This window comes from Suricata suricatta, chromosome 5, assembly GCF_006229205.1.
Source record: "Suricata suricatta isolate VVHF042 chromosome 5, meerkat_22Aug2017_6uvM2_HiC, whole genome shotgun sequence".
In the NCBI taxonomy this organism is placed as follows: domain Eukaryota; kingdom Metazoa; phylum Chordata; class Mammalia; order Carnivora; family Herpestidae; genus Suricata; species Suricata suricatta.
In genome coordinates this window covers 105,865,162-105,881,516 of record NC_043704.1, presented here as the reverse complement: position 1 = coordinate 105,881,516, position 16,355 = coordinate 105,865,162, and the positions used below count along the sequence as shown (strand labels likewise).

The following is a 16,355-nucleotide window of genomic DNA, read 5'->3' as shown; positions in this document are numbered from 1 at the left end:
GAAAAAAAAAACAGCATGTAATTTCTGTCCTTGATGGAATGTATTAAATAAGCAAACATCCCAACAAGGAAAACAAGTACTACAATGTAAAAATATTAAGAAAAGAAAACCCTCTCACATGCATAAATGAAAGATTGCACACAGAGAACTCACATCATTACATGAAACAGAAGTTGGTGTTTTGATTTTTTACTTTGCTTTTCTGTTTGGAGTGTCATTGTAACTACTGTATTGTAAATGATGGAAAATAATTGCATATGTTAAAAAAATATGAAACTTTATAAAGTAAAAATAATAAAATAAATTTTTTTAAAAAATTCAAAAAAATAAAGAAAACTGAATGCTATTAATATCATATAAAGTAGATTTTAGAACAAAGAATATTACTAGGAATAAAGAAATTCATTTCATAATAGTAAGTTAATTAATCAGGAGGCCATAACAATACTAAATGTTTATGCATTTAACAACTGTTTAAAAATACATGCAGCAAAAACTGATAGAACTGAGGAATAGACAAATTCACAATTACTGTTAGAGATTCTAATAGCCTCTCACAATAATAGATAAAACAAGTAGGAAAATCAGTAAGGCTACAGAATACTTAAACTTTTCAATCAACTTAACCTAATTGACATTTATATAACATCCCACCCAACAATAGCAGGATATACATTTTTCCCCCAAAGTCATACAGATATTCACCAAGATAGATCATATGATTGGGCTATGAAGCAAAACTAAAGAAATTTAAAAGAAATCATGCAGAGTGTGTTCTCTGGTCACAATGTAGTTAACTTAGAAATAAATAACAAAGGGTGCCTGGGTAACTCAGTCCCTTAAGCATCTGACTCTCAATATCTCAGGTCATGATCTGGAGTCCCTGAGATCAATCCTGCATCCAGCTCCATGCTGAGCTGGAATTCTCCCTCTCCATCTCTGCCCTCCTCTCTCCCCCCCCCAAAAGAAAGACAGAACAGAAAATTATCTGGAAAATCCCCCCAATATTTGTACACTTTGTACCACAATTCTAAATAAGACATAGGAAAAGAAAATATCAAAAGGGAAATTACAAAGCATTTTAAACTAAATGGAAATATCAAAATTTGTAGGATGTCACTAAATCAAAACTTTGGGGAGTAAATTTATAGCAATAAATGTGAAAAAAGGAAAAAAAAGGTCTCAACTCCCACCTAAGAAACTAGAAAAAGAAGAGCAAACAAAACTCAAAATAAGAAAGTTAAATAATAAAGATCAGAGCAGAAATCAATAACACAGAAAACAAAAACAATATAGAATATAAAAACTCAGTTCCTTTGAGATCAATAAACTTAATAAATCTCAACCTAGATTGATCAGGAAAAATACAGAATTTACCAGTATGAGGGATGAGAGAGGCAACATTACTATATATACTTCATATATTAATATAATAATAAAAGAGTATTAGGAACAACTTTATGCCACTACTTTTGACAACTCTGATAAACAGAAGAATCCTTTTAAACATAAACTACCAATGTTCACTGAAGAAGAAATAGATCATCTGAATTTATGGTTTAAAATTTTCCCACAAAGAAAACTTCTAACCCAGAACGTTTCATTGGTGAATTTTACCAAGCATTTAATGAAGAAATAATACTACTGCTACCTAAACTTTTCCAGAAAATTGAAGAGGAAAGAATAGTTCTTAATTTATTTTATGAGGCCAATATTACCCTGATAATGAAACCTAACAAAAACATTACAGGGGGGCGCCTGGGTGGCTCAGTTGGTTAAGCCTCCGACATCAGCTCAGGTCAGATCTCACGTTCATGGGTTCGAGCCCCGCATCAGGCTCCGTGCTGACCGCTAGCTCAGAGCCTGGAGCCTGCTTCCGGTTCTGTGTCTCCTCCTCTCTCTGCCCCTCCCCCTCTCATGCTCTGTCTCTCTCTGTATAAAAAATAAATAAAAAATTATTTAAAAAAAAACCATTACAGGAAAACTAATAAGCCAATATTTTTCATGAGCATAAATGCAAAAATTCTAAATAAAATTTTAGTACATTTAATCTATAAACCTATTAAAAAGGAAATAAATTGTGGGTAAGTGGGGATTATTCCAGGAATTCAAGATTGGTTTAACATCCAAAAATCAGTCAGTGTTATTTAATATATTACACTAAAAAAGAAAAACTATATGATTATGCCAGTATAAGAAAAAATTGACAATACATTTATTCCCAGTTTTTTAAAATCTGAGCAAAGTGATACAAGGCATCTACAAAACCTACAGATAACATCACACTTAATGGTGAAAGACTAAATGCTCTCTTCTTAAGATCAAGATTAAGAAAAAAATCTACTGTTAGCACTTCTATTCAACATTGTGCTGAAGGTTCTAGTCAGTATGATTAGGTAAGGAAAAAAAGACATCAGACTGAAAAGGAAGAAATAAAACTGTCCTTATTCACAGATGACATGCTCACTTACATAAAAGAAAACTATGAAATCTGCAAAAGAAGTTACTAGAAGTAGTAAGTGAGTTTACTAAGGTTGCAAGAAAAAAGATATAAACACCCAAGTCAAGTTAATTTCCATATGTTTGCAAATAACAATTGAAATTAAAAGCAATATCTACAAAAATAATTCAAAAACATGAAATACTTAGGAACGAATCCAGCAAGAGATGGGCAAGACCTATACACTGAAAACTACAAACATTGCTGAGGGAAATTAAAGAGCACCTAAATAAATGGAGAGGTCTATAATGTTCATGGAACTCAATACCATTAAGAGAATAGTTATTACCAAATTAATTTATAGACTCAATGCAATCACAATAAAAACACCAGAATTTTTTGTAGAAATTAACAAGCTAATTCTAAAATTCACATGGAAATGCACCAATATTCACATGGAATAACCAAAGCAACTTTGAAAAAACCCAATAGTCAAAAGATCAAAGTCAGTACCTAACTTCAAGACTTCTTATAAAGCTATAAATATTTAAGACAGTGCGGTATTAGCCTCAAGAGAGACAAATAGATCAGTGGAACAGAATAGAGAATCCAGAAATAGGCACACACATATATGCTTAGTTTTCTACATGGCTACCAAAACAGTTCATTGGAGAAAGGATGGAGTATTTTGAACAATTGGTGCTGGAACAATTGTATATACATGTACAAAAAATGAACTTTGATTCATACTGTGAAATATATGTATATATACATATTCAAAATATATCATAGATCTAAATTCAAAATCTAAAATTGTGGTGTATTCATACAATAAAATACTACTCAGCAATAAAAATGAGGGGATCTAAGAAGGGATATCACCCATCTCCAGAGCAGAGATCCTCACAGTAGCTTCCAGGGGGCTTTCAGACTTGTGATGGGCTCTACCTGGTGCGCACCTCCCAGTGAGAGGTCTATACTGTCCATGCCTGACTGCCCTCAGACTTGGACACTTGACTTGTTCTTGCCACTGAAATGTGAGAGAATGCACCAATTCTGAGTAGAAAACTTCACAAATCCAATGTTGGGAGATTTTTCTTTTCCATCGGCCATGAAAAATAGCATTCTGGGGTTAAGAGTTGCTCCTGTGCGATATCCCAGAACAAAACCTGTGGAGCAGAGCAGCAGATGACGCAGCATGAGCAAACAATATGCTCTCGTACTTTTAGCCTCTGAGCTACGATAGGTTATGTTTGAGATGGCTCTGAAATATAAAAGTAGAGCAGTCAGGTGGTGAGTTGGATTCATGAGTCAGATGCTCAGAGACTAGATCTGAGCAAGAGATAAAATTTGGGAATTGTCAGCATCTAGACTGCATTTCTAGCATAGGAATGGATAAGATCACCTAGAGAAAGAATAGACAGGAAAAAAATGCTGAGGAACACAAATATTTAAATGAGAACTACAGTAAGATGAGTCTGCACGGGAGACAGGAATGGCCAAATATTTGAAAGAAAGCCACAAATAAGCTTTTAAATGTAATCCTTTGCTGTCCGAATTCTTTGTTTCTTCTGCTTTGCTTCCTTTTCTTCAGCTTAGAGACTGCTAAGCATCAGAACCTGCTGGGTGCACCTAACACTTTGAAAGATAAATCATCCTTTTACAGCACTGGATTTTGAGCACCGTTGGGACAGGGATCCTGCCTTCCTAATTTACCTCTGTCCCTTCCTTGTCCCTAGTGGGCATAGCTGATAGAAAACCTTACCCTGCTAGTCACTGGCCACTCCTTCACCTTAGTCTTCCCCTTTGATTCCTTTTCCTTCACATACTGAGTCTACTCTGTGTTCAGGCTTTATCACTAATTGTGTTTTTATAAATATCGAGTAGCTTACCAAGAAGGTTAACATTGGTGTAAATTATAAAGAAGTACAATACAATGAACATCTATGTCTCAGTCACTCACAGGTTAGGAAAAAGAACCTGACCGCTAGCTTTGAAGTCCCTTTGTGCTTCTCCCCAGTTCTACCACAGTGCCCCATTCCCCAGAGGAAAACATCAACTTGTGTTTTGTGGTTCTCAGCAAACTAGGCATAGAAGGGAACTTTCCCAAACAGATAAAGAGCATCTATAAAAACCTACAGATAAAACCTGACATTTCTTTGCTTTACTTTATAATTTTATGAAGTACCTGGTATGTTTATAATCCTCAAAAAAGTTAGACTTTGCAAACATTTTATCTTCATAGAAATAAAATCATACTGTATGTATTATCCAATGATTTTTTTTCTTTATGCTCAAGATTATGTTTCTAGGATTAGTCCATTATGGTGCATGTAGTTGAAAAGCATTCATTTCTTTTTTTTTAATAGTTTATTGTCAAATTGGTTTCCATACAACACCCAGTGCTCTTCCCCACAAGTGCCCTCCATCACCACCACCTTTTCCCCCCCTCCCTCTCCCCCTTCAACCCTCGGTTCCGTTTTCAGTATTCAATAGTCTCTCAGGTTTTGTGTCCCCCTCTCTCTCCCCAACTCTCTTTCCCTCTTCCCCTCCCCCTGGTCCTCATTTAGGTTTCTCCTGTTCTCCTGTTAGACTTATGAGTGCAAACATATGGTATCTGTCCTTCTCTGCCTGACTTATTTTGCTCAGCATGACACCCTTGAGGTCCATCCACCTTGCTACAAATGGCCATATTTCATTCTTTCTCATTGCCATGTAGTACTCTGTTGTGTGTATATATCAGTTCTACTGATAGTTTTTTGAGGAACCTCCACACTGTTTTCCAGAGCGGCTGCACCAGTTTACATTGCCACCAACAGTGTAGGAGGGTGCCCGTCTCTCCTCACCCTCACCAGCATCTATAGTCTCTTGCTTTGTTCATTTTAGCCACTCTGACCGGCGTGAGGTGGTATCTCAGCGTGGTTTTGAGTTTCCCTGATGATGAGTGATGTTGAGCATCGTTTTATGTGCCTGTAGGAAAAGCATTTATTTCTTCATCTGTATTCTAAAGTATACCACAATTGATTTATCCTTTCAGCTTTATCTGTATTCTGTAAGTTCTTATATATAGCAATTTCATTATTGTCCAATTCTAAGTGTTTTTAAATATCAGTTGATTTTTTTACTTGACCCATGAGTTATTCATAAATACATTTTTTAATTGCCAAATACATGGAGATATTTTACATATATATTGTTATGGAGGTTTGTTTTCTGAGAATATGGATTGTAACAGTGCTGTCCAGTAGTAGAAAGTGAGCCACATATGTAATTTAAAGCTTTTTAATTGCTACATTAAAAGAGAGACAGGTAAAAATCTATCATAATATATTTTACTTAACTCAATATATCCAAATGATCATTTAAATATATAATTATCTTTAAAAATTATCAGAGATATCATAGATTTCAAATCTGGCATGCATTTTAAATTTAGGCACATCCTAATTTGAACCAGTTACACTTTAAGTGCTTAGAAGCTACATCTGGCAAGTGGCTACCATATTGGACTATATCAGGTTAATTGGGAAGCAATTGTTTAAAATTTGCTGAAATTTACTTTCTGGCATAGGATATAATCAATTCCATGTGAGCTGGAAAATAATTGTGTGTTTTTCTACTAATTGGGTACAGGTTTATATATATATATATATCTTGAACCAATCATATTTGCATTGTTAAAATCCTCTGTTTTTATTGAATGATTTTTCTGCTTGACCTTGGGTTGCTGCATTACACATTACAGGAGGGCCACTCATGTAATAGCCTGGAGTTGTGTGGTGTACATTTCCGTGACCTTATATGGTAGTCCCAAAGACAGACTTACAGTTCGACGGACCTGTATTGAAATTTACCATTATAGTATGGATTTGACCATTTCTCCTTATAGTTCTATAAATTTTGCTTTATATATTTTGAGGTTATTTTAACAGGTGCATATAAATTTAGACTATTTATAGTGCATTAACCTGTTATTATTATAAGCCCAGAATGATCTTGTCTTAAAGTTTACTTTGTCTGATATCATAGTTGCATACTTCTTTCCTTTTAATATTTCTCTTTTACACCTTTTCCAAAACAACCAAAATAATAATAATAATAATAATGAAATATTTCCATGTCCTTGTGTTTTAGGAATGCCTCTTATAAAGAACATATGGTTCAGGTTTGTTTGTTGATCAAACCTGTTTCTCTTTTTTAACTCATGAATTTATTTACCATTACCACAATTGTTACTTTATTTTTTTTAATTTTTTTAAATGTTTTTTATTTATTTTTGAGAGACAGAGAGAGACAGTGTAAGCAGGGGAGGGTCCGAGAGAGAGGGAGATACAGAATCCAAAGCAGGCTCCAGGCTTTGAGCTAGCTGTCAGCACGGAGCCCAAAGCGGGGCTCGAACCCACTAACTATGAGATCATGACCTGAGCCGAAATTGAACCCTTAACCGACTGAGCCACCCAGGCCCCCCACAATTGTTACTTTAAACTTTAATTTTTTCCCCTCTTTTTCTGCATTGTTTCTATCTTTGGGGCCTTTGAGTGGAGGAGTATTGTTGGATGTTTTTTTCCTTTGTGCTTTTCATCTGATGGTATATTCTATTTCTTTTCTTTTAGTGGTTACTCTTGAAATTTTACCATGCGTACTTAGTAAAGTCTAAAATTAATATCTCAAACTCTTCTTGAATCATGCAAGGACCAAAGAACACTTGGGTTCTGATTGTTGCAATCCTGATATACAGTATACAGTTTTGTCTAGTGTTTTAATTCTATCATTTTGTTACCCCCACTAACTATACATACTCAAAACTATTATCTTATACAGATATTTGCTTACAATTACCTGCGTGCAGGGCTGGCTACATAATTTTCAGGGCCCAGCACAAAATGAAAATGTGGGGCTCCGTGTTCAGAAAGCTACAAAGAAGCTTTGTCCCTGCCTTCACAGTCTTTCAACCTGACACGGTATTTTCTTGATGACTATTGAATGCTGTGCTCCCTTGGGCAGGGGGAAATCATGGAGTAGATGCAGGTTTTCACGAGTGCCCTATACCCTGGGGCGCACATGCCCAGCCCCCACCCTCCCCATACCAGTGCTGGCCCCACACCCAAAGCAGAGGCAAGCAGTAGATTTCTGGGCAAGAAGGAGGGACTGGAGAACCATCCCGGAGAGGCAGGGAAATGGCAGGAGGTAGGACTATATGTGACCTTGGTACATGCCTAGTTGTCCCATCAGACCTCACATAAAACACAAATTTAAAGATAAAATTATAGGGGCACCTGGGAGGCTCAGTCGGTTGAGCATCCGGCTTCGGCTCAGGTCATGATTCCGCGGTTGGTGGATTTGAGCCCCGTGTAGGGCTCTGTGCTGACAGCTCAGAGCCTGGAGCCTGTGTTCGGATTCTGTCTCCCCCTCTCTCTGAAGCTCCCCTACTCAGGATGTTTCTCTCTTTCTCTCTCTCTCTCAAGAACAAATAAAAACATTTTATTTTTTTTTAAAGCTATGAATCTTTAGCATCTTTTTTTAAATGTTTTATTTATTTTTGATACAGACAGAGACAGAGCATGAGAGGGGGAGGGGCAGAGAGAGAAGGAGACACAGAACCGGAAGCAGGCTCCAGGCTCTGAGCTAGCTGTCAGCACAGAGCCCTATGCAGGGCTCGAACCCATGAACGTGAGATCTGACCTGAGCTGAAGTCGGAGACCTAACCGACTGAGCCACCCAGGCGCCCCAAAACATTTTGAAAAGATAAAATTATTAAGAATATTTTGATGGTGACCATAAAACATTAAATATGAAGCACAGGACCTCCTTCTGAAATTGGGCCCTTTTGGACTGTCCCAATCACATGCCCAAGAAGTCCTCTCTGCACTGTGCTTGCAGGTTTCTTTGCTTACCATTTTTTTCTTGCATGCCTCACCTTCTTCTGAGATCTTATCTCTTCCTGCAAAGCATATTCTTTAGAGGGTTCTTTAGTTAAAGGTCCTTCAGCTGATAGAAAACACTCTGATTTCATTTGTCTGAGCATATTTTATTTCAGTCTCATTCTGAAAGATAGCTTTGCTGGGTACCCAACCTTAGTTGGTGGTTCTTTTCTCATAAGATTTTGAACATATTATTTTGCTGTCTGACTTCCTTTGTTTGTGTTGGAGAATAAGCTTTCAATATGTTTGGATTCCTTTGAAGATAATGGTTTTTTTTCTCTAGCTTCTTTTAAGATCTCTTTAACTTTGTTGTTCTTCAAATGCACTACCAGATGCCCAGATGGGAGATTTCTTTTTATTTATCTTGCTTGGAATCCATTGAGCTTCCTAGATTTATGAGTTAGTGTTTTTCATCAATCTGGAATATTCCCCTCAAATATTGCTTCCCCCTTTTCAATCTTTCTGAAATAATGAATAGATATATATTAGATATTTTCACTCTATCTACCATGTATCAACTTCTCTTTTATATTTTCCACTTCCTGTACTGCACTCTACATAATTTCTTTAAATCTCCCTTTTAGTTTATTACTTCATTTAGCTGTGAATAATCTGCTACAGGACCACCCACTGTTTTTCATTTTGACTATTAGATTTTTAATTTCTGCAAGTTTGATTGGGCTCTTTTTTCATATTTCATTAATCATTTAAATCAATCCTTTATTCTTTGAACATCTGATTTTGTATTCTATATCTGAAAATCCAGTACTTTAGAAAGTACAAGTTTGATTTTACTGTAATTTGTGTTTTCTCATTCTTTCTCTTACTGGTTTTTTTTTCTTTTATAGTTTTGTGATTCTTTTAAATTATGATCTGAGAGATTTTGACTCTTTATCTATAGAAAATCTTTGAGTCCCAGATTGAAGATAGATTTTCCCCCAAAATATCAGTGTTTTTCCTACCAAGCATCTGGAGGCAAAGTTAACCTTTTACTACTTTAAAATATCTTTTCAACTTGAAGCTCTTTGAACCACTCAGGTAGTGTGAATTCACAATACAAACCTGCATTAAGGTTAGTTTGTGTTTACAAATTCTTGTGAGAGATTTATATTTTCCCTCTATCTAGCACCTAAATTCAAAACCATTAATTTTCCTTTTCTACCTTGAGAGATATTATTTGAATTTTACACACGCTAGGTGTGAATTTCACGCATATATCACATATGCAGCCCTTTCAGATGCAGCTTTATGCAGGTGAGTTTCCTAGTAGACTCCCTCTCTCTTGAGACCTTCATGGCTGTGAAATTTAAAGCTGAAGTTCATCAAATTTGGAAAGTGCCTTTAAGGTGAGAGTTGGTTTCAATGCTCTACTTAAAGTAGGGGTTTCTTCCTTTAACTTCACTTTTTTAAGGTTTAGTTTGGAATAATTGTATATTAACAGAAAAGTTACAATGACAGTACAGAGAGCTTATGTTTCTCTTTGGCTCACTTTTTATAACCATGACACATCTGTAAAAACTAAAAAATTAACATTGGTGTAATACATTTAACTAACTGTCAATAATTACAGTTTATTCATACTTCAATAGGTTTCCACTCATATCCTTCTGTTCTTTCACTTGAGTTTTGTTCTCTGCATTTTTCTCACATTTTGTCCAACTCACTGATGAATTTAAAGATTTTTTTTAATATGTTAAAAAAAATTTACTTGGGCGCCTGGGTGGCTCAGTCAGTTATGCATCTGACTTCAGCTCAGGTCATGATCTCACAGTTTGTGAGTTTGAGTCCTGCATCGGGTGAGCTCAGGCCCTGCTTCAGAACTAATGTTGCTTTAGATGAACACAAGCCCCACTTTGGGTGAGCATAAGCCCACTTCAGGTGAACCCTGTTTCTCTTTCTCCCTCTTTCCCTCTCTATCTTTCTCTTTCTCTCTCTCCACTCCTGCCCCTTGTGGGATTCTCCCTCTGCCTCTCATGAAATTCTTTCTCTCTGCCCCCTCACTCACTTGTGCCCCTCCCCCCAAAAAACATTTACTTATTTTCAGTAGGAAAGTTGTCAAGGTACCTAGTCCAACATACTTCTGGAAAGAGAAGTCTGGGGAGTTTTTTTTTTTTTAAATCTGTTTCCCTTAAATGATATGGATAATCCTCGTTTCCAAGTCAAACATGTCTTCTTATGCCTATGTCCTTAAAATTTTCTAGCCTAGAAATGTAGGCACTATTTTTATTATGGTAAAAAGCATTTAATAATATAAGGATGAGACTAGAAAAGAAAGCAAGAAATAGACTGAGGGTCTATAATAATATTATAGGTGAGAGACAAAGTCAAGAACCTTAAGAACCTTAACAAGGCAGTTTGTAGTGGGAAAGGAAGAGAGGAAATAGTTTAAGGTGCACTCAGGAAGTAAAATATAAAATCTGGTATTGAACTGATGTAGTAGAATATGGAGAATCAAGAGTTATAAATAACTCAGAGATTTCAAACCAAAGGTTTGGACTCTTGAAGACTTTCAGATGTCAAAAGGAAAGGCAAGATTGGAGCAGGTGATGGTGTATTTGTTCGTTTGGATGTATCTGGTGTTAATGGGTGATTAGGGTGGAGATGTCCAACAGGTAGTAATAAATGAAAGTCACAGTTTTGAGAAAGGAGTCAGAACTAAAAGGAACAGGGTGATGATGGAAAACAGAAAGATTAGCAAGAGGAATAAGCAATGTAGAAGAATCACCTGCACAGAAACTAAGGAAGGCCATGGTGATTTTAGAGAAGGGAAGGAACCCTAATCAACAAGTGCAGTTTTGCCACTGCTTGTGATATTCAAAGACTTAATCAGGGCCTCTCCCTGTGAAATGCTCTTATGGGGCACCTGGATGGCTCAGTCAGTTAAGCATCTAACTTCGGCTCAGGTAACGGTCTCATTCATGGGTTTGAGCCCCACATTGGGCCCTGTGCTGACAGCTCAGAGCCTAAAGCCTGCTTTGAGTTCTGTCTCTCTCTCTCTCTCTCTCTGTGCCTCCTCTGCCCGTGCTCTCTCTCTCTCTCTCTCACGAATAAATAAACAGGAAGAAAGGAAAGCAGGCAGGCAGGCTCTTTTGAATCTTTTGCACTTACTTCTACCCAGAGGATTACAAGCTAAGCCCTAAGATCCATTTATATGGGGGCCCCTGGGTAGCTCAGTCAGTTAAGTGTACGACTCTTGGTTTCCACTTGGGTCATGATGTCATGGTTCATGGGTTCAAGCCCTGCAATGGGCTCTGTGCTGACAGGGTGGAGCCGGCTTGGGATTCTCTCTCTCCTTCTCTCTCTGCCACCTCCCCTACTCACTCACACACCCTCTCTCTCAAAATAAATACATTTTTTAAAAGATTCACTTATATATATGGATTAAAATATTAAAATGTTCTTTTTGTTCTCTTTTCAATTTTAAAATGTTTTATACTATAACAGATTTCAAACATTACCCTTTCCTTAATTTGGTTTGTTCCTATCAGTACTTGAGATAAGTAAAAGAAAAATAAATCTAGCCAAAACTATAAACATATGTTGATTTTATGGCATATCCTATCATATTTTCCTTTTTCAGGAAACAAAATATTGTCTCATGTTAGAATTTAGTCATAAATTGGAACCATGATGTGTAATGTTTTATTATATTTATGACTCCACATATGTTGTTACTGTTTCATGCAAAAGTAATAACATAACTTATTAAGCAAAAGTTAGGAGAAACATACTGAAAAAATACTTACCTCATATGCAGTGTTTGTAAATTGCTGTGAATGGTTAAAATAGTATCTAATAGTAGTATTTATGTTGTTAAAGAGAATAAACAGACTAAATTGTGAAATACTGTTCTCTGAGCCATGAACTGCACTTTAGGAAGGTGTCAGGGTGAGTCTTGATTCATTTGTTGGGTTTATGGTTTTCAGGGAATTCATGCTGATTTCACATCAGAAAAGCATCGAGCAGCTGCAGGAAACCCTTAGACAGAAGCTGCTGAATGATGATAACTGGAGAGAGAAGGTAATGATAATGTAACTTTCATCAGCATGTGTCTTATTTATAAGCTTTTTCAAAATTCTGTGTTTGCCAAGAGACTATTGCAGATATCTTTCTTTCTATGCACAATTTTGATTTCTTCTGGAATTTTCTAGACCAAATATGCTTATAATGTGTGTCTTTCCCATAATATTAGACAAGTAATAGGAAATAAAAGGGTAAGAGCAGAATTTGAAAGTGTAATTTTTATTTTTAAATATTTATCTTTTTCCTGTAAAGTGACAGAATCTGCACTGGACTACATCCTTAAAAGCAGGGGAATATTAATTGAATCTTACAATTTCTCTGCTTTTAAGAAGATAATGTAGGAGAATGGAAAATGACAAGATTACTCAGTTAGGAACTTTTGGCAAAGTAAAAGGAGTAAGTATTTAGCTCACTATTTATAAAGAAAATATTTTCTCTGAGAGGATTGAAAAATGCATTGATTTTTGTCTTTGGACTTCCTCAAATTTTTTAAAGTCTCAGTAATAAATATGTATTGATTTAATAATTTTAGAGGATTCCAGTGATATTCTAAAAATTTTTGGTCCCTACCTTCTCAGGCCATGTACAATTCTAGTTATTGAGACTACAATCATGATCTCCCTGTGATAAACTTCTGATACTCCTTGATTCATCCCTGGGCCTCATCCTGAGCAATGTCCTGAAGCCTTCCCAACTCTTTCTCTTGCCCGTCTGATACGTGTCCCTAGCACTAGCCTTTGTCCTTGGTGTTTTAATAACATTGTAAATTTGCATCTAGTACAAGTGCTAGTTACTAAAATTCAAATTGCTTGACTTAAGTCCTGACAACCTGTTTGGTTATATCCGATTCTTCTCCCTGGTGACCAGACCTTATAACTTGTAACCTCAAGCAATAAGCAGTGGCCACATTCAAACTCACATCTCCACCAGGACTCTTCACTCTACCATCCAGCAAGCTCAAACACTTTAGATATTGTCAGATCTAAATTTTTCACTTTCATTTCATTTCATTTCACTTTACTCAGCTGTCCATACTCAGGCATGACTGGTCCTCTACAAATCAGTCTCGCTCCCCTTGTCCCTCAGGGATAGCATACTCAGGCTGTGAGAGAAATGATCACTAGGACAACAGTTCCACAGAGGCAACAATTAACACTTGAGAATGTGGACTAACATTTCACTAAGTGGCTTGTTCTTATTTTATTTTGAAGTATGGGCTTTTTCTTTTCCTTCTTCTCTAAAGCCCACATTTCTCTAATCTTTATTAGCCTTGGGGTACTCAATTGGCTAATCTATTCGTATTCACTTCCTCCATCTTTACCAATCTATATTTAAAAATACAAAAGATGATCAGCCAACAATCCAAAAAGTGCAAATTAAATCACTGAGAGATTACTTTTTACCCATCCAGTTGACAGAGTGATTTTGGCATTGAGGTATGTCTGGTAAGATAATCTTTCATACTCACTCTTTAATGGGCTCGACGTTACAGCCACCCTTTGGAGAGCAATATGGCAGTATGTATAAAGAGATACTGTAAATGTCTCATCTTTTGATGCAGAAATCTCACTGATAGAATTAATGTGGATCGATATTAACAGATTTTTTCCTTCCCTCAAATGCCTGAGCTCCTCTTAGACTGATAGAGTGAAATTTCCTGCCTTTGTTTGTATAGAAGTTCTTTATCTCCATGGTCACAACCCATGAAGGATTTTCAGATACAATATCCTGGAGAAATATCTGCATTTATGATCTATTCTTATACTGCTACTTACTGTACCCTGCCCATGCAGTGCTAACACAAGTAGAACAAGTTAGTGTTAGCATCTCATCAAATAAAAGTATTATGATCTTGCTTCATGCTGTTAATTTGATGCTGCAAATAAACCTATGTAAGACTTTTTAAGTTCTTACTGAGACCATGATATCATTCTAATAAATTAATTATATCATATATGTATTTTGGCATGTATCATTTTCTATGTATAAATGGGCATTTCATTTTGTTGAGAGGACATGACTTCTTGTTAATAAATCTTATAATTTAGCTTAGCAGTAAATCAAGATCCAGACCATAAAGCCAAGGAATGATAATTATGTCTTGGCTGTGTTAGTTATTGAGACTATGAATAAAAAGTTCCCCAAAAGTCCTCTCATGAGAAAGGAGAATTGCTACTATGACATTGTCATCTATTTCTTGGGTCACTGTGCCTTTGTGTAGGAATGAAATGTTCCCTTTACAAATATATAATACACATATTAGAATAAACTTCATAAATGCTTTTAACATTCAAAAAAAGGAGATAGCAATTTGTGCCTGTGCTTAATTATTTTAGAGTATGTACAAAGCACATAATAGAATCAATAGTTGCTATGCAACAAAGATGGCACATTTTGAAATAACTGTATATTTACCAATTGCCACAGATTTTTGTTTATTTCAAGTATTCCTTTGATGTGAGGAAAACAAATTAATGTGTATACTGAACATTTAAAATTGGTTCCAAGTGCACAGTGTTGTTACTTTTTAGTTAAAACTTTTGTAATTAAGAAATTTCCCACAGCCAGAGTGCTGACATTAAGTGATAGTCATGTGATAACTATTACTTTGTAGCACAACAAACAAATTCCAACCAAGTATTTTCTTAGATAATTACTAAGATATCATCACATTTAGGAACATTTTAGAATTGTATTACTATTGACCTCATTTTAAATACATAAAACATTTAAAACCCAACATTCTATAACAAGTTTATCCCTGTATATTTTGTTATTTTATAAACTATCCTTTTAAATTTCATCAATAGTACACTAAAACACATTAGGAGTTATTCAGCCATTTGACTCTTCTTTTTTGAAGAAGAACTTGATATAACCCAATAGTTATGACAAACAAACCAGCAGAACTTTACCTCCTGGCTGAGCAACTGGATTAATAATGAAAACCCAGGGGAGAGGGGTAGTTTACCTCAAGAAGTAGTCAATTCCAGCATCAAAGGGAGGAAAACAAAAAAATATCAAGTTCTTCTTCAAAATAGAAGAGCCAAATGGCTGAATAATTCCTAATGTGTTTTAGTGTACTATTAATAAAATTTAAAAGCATAGCTTATAAAATAACAAAATGTACAGGAATGAACTTGTCATAAAAATATCAATTTTTGTTTATGCATAATAAATGTATGACTAAAAACAATATTGAGAGCACACTTTAATTTTTAAAATTATACCATGTAATTTTAAAAATTGAAATAATGAAATCATCACATTTTAGATCTGGAATAGCCTGCAAATATCATATGATTTAAACCTTTTAATCAAGATAATAAAAATAGTCTCCATTAATTAGGGTGTTTACTATATGGTAGGCCTTGTGCAATGCTTTCCATAAATGTAATTTTAATTATTATAAAATTATTATTCCCATTTGCACATGGGAAAAAATAAGGCTCAGAGAATTTATGTAAATTGCCAAGTTTATATAGCCAGGAAATGAGAACAGGAGATACAGACCTGGCGGGGAGGTGTTGGGGATGAGAACTAAATACAAAATCCAAAACTTTTGCATTTGACCTAGATGAACTAGCAGGAACCAGATTTACCCTCCCTCCTTAACAAGTAAACCTTTGGAGAAAAGGTAGAAAACAATGGTTTCTAGACACTAGATATCAAACAATGAAGGGCAGTGATTCTTACACACGAGAGACAAATGAGGCGAGTTCTGTGATTGCCCAGACTTATAGTTCCTTGAAAGGAATTTAAGGCCACAGCCCAGGAAGTATGAATCTAGGGAGTTTAGCAGATTCTTTGAGTTAAGGAGACCAGAGAGATCAAGGTAGCTAGAATTCACAAGGGGTAGTGTTCTTGGGGGAGAGCTGCACACAGTAAGAATGCTGGAGATCTACAAAGAGTTCCCATTAAGTATATGTATGGTCAGTGCATATGTGTAGGGAAACTATTCAAAAACAGAG

At 35.7% G+C, this 16,355-nt stretch overlaps 1 protein-coding gene across 1 annotated transcript in view; it reads left to right on the top strand.

Annotated features, from left to right (window-relative positions):
- LEKR1 (leucine, glutamate and lysine rich 1) overlaps nt 1–16,355 on the top strand; it is a 186,476-nt gene that overhangs the window by 149,613 nt on the left and 20,508 nt on the right. Inside the window, exon 10 of the mRNA XM_029939996.1 lies at nt 12,288–12,381. Within this exon, the coding sequence (XP_029795856.1) occupies nt 12,288–12,381 (94 nt within the window). The remainder of the gene's footprint in view (nt 1–12,287; nt 12,382–16,355) is intronic.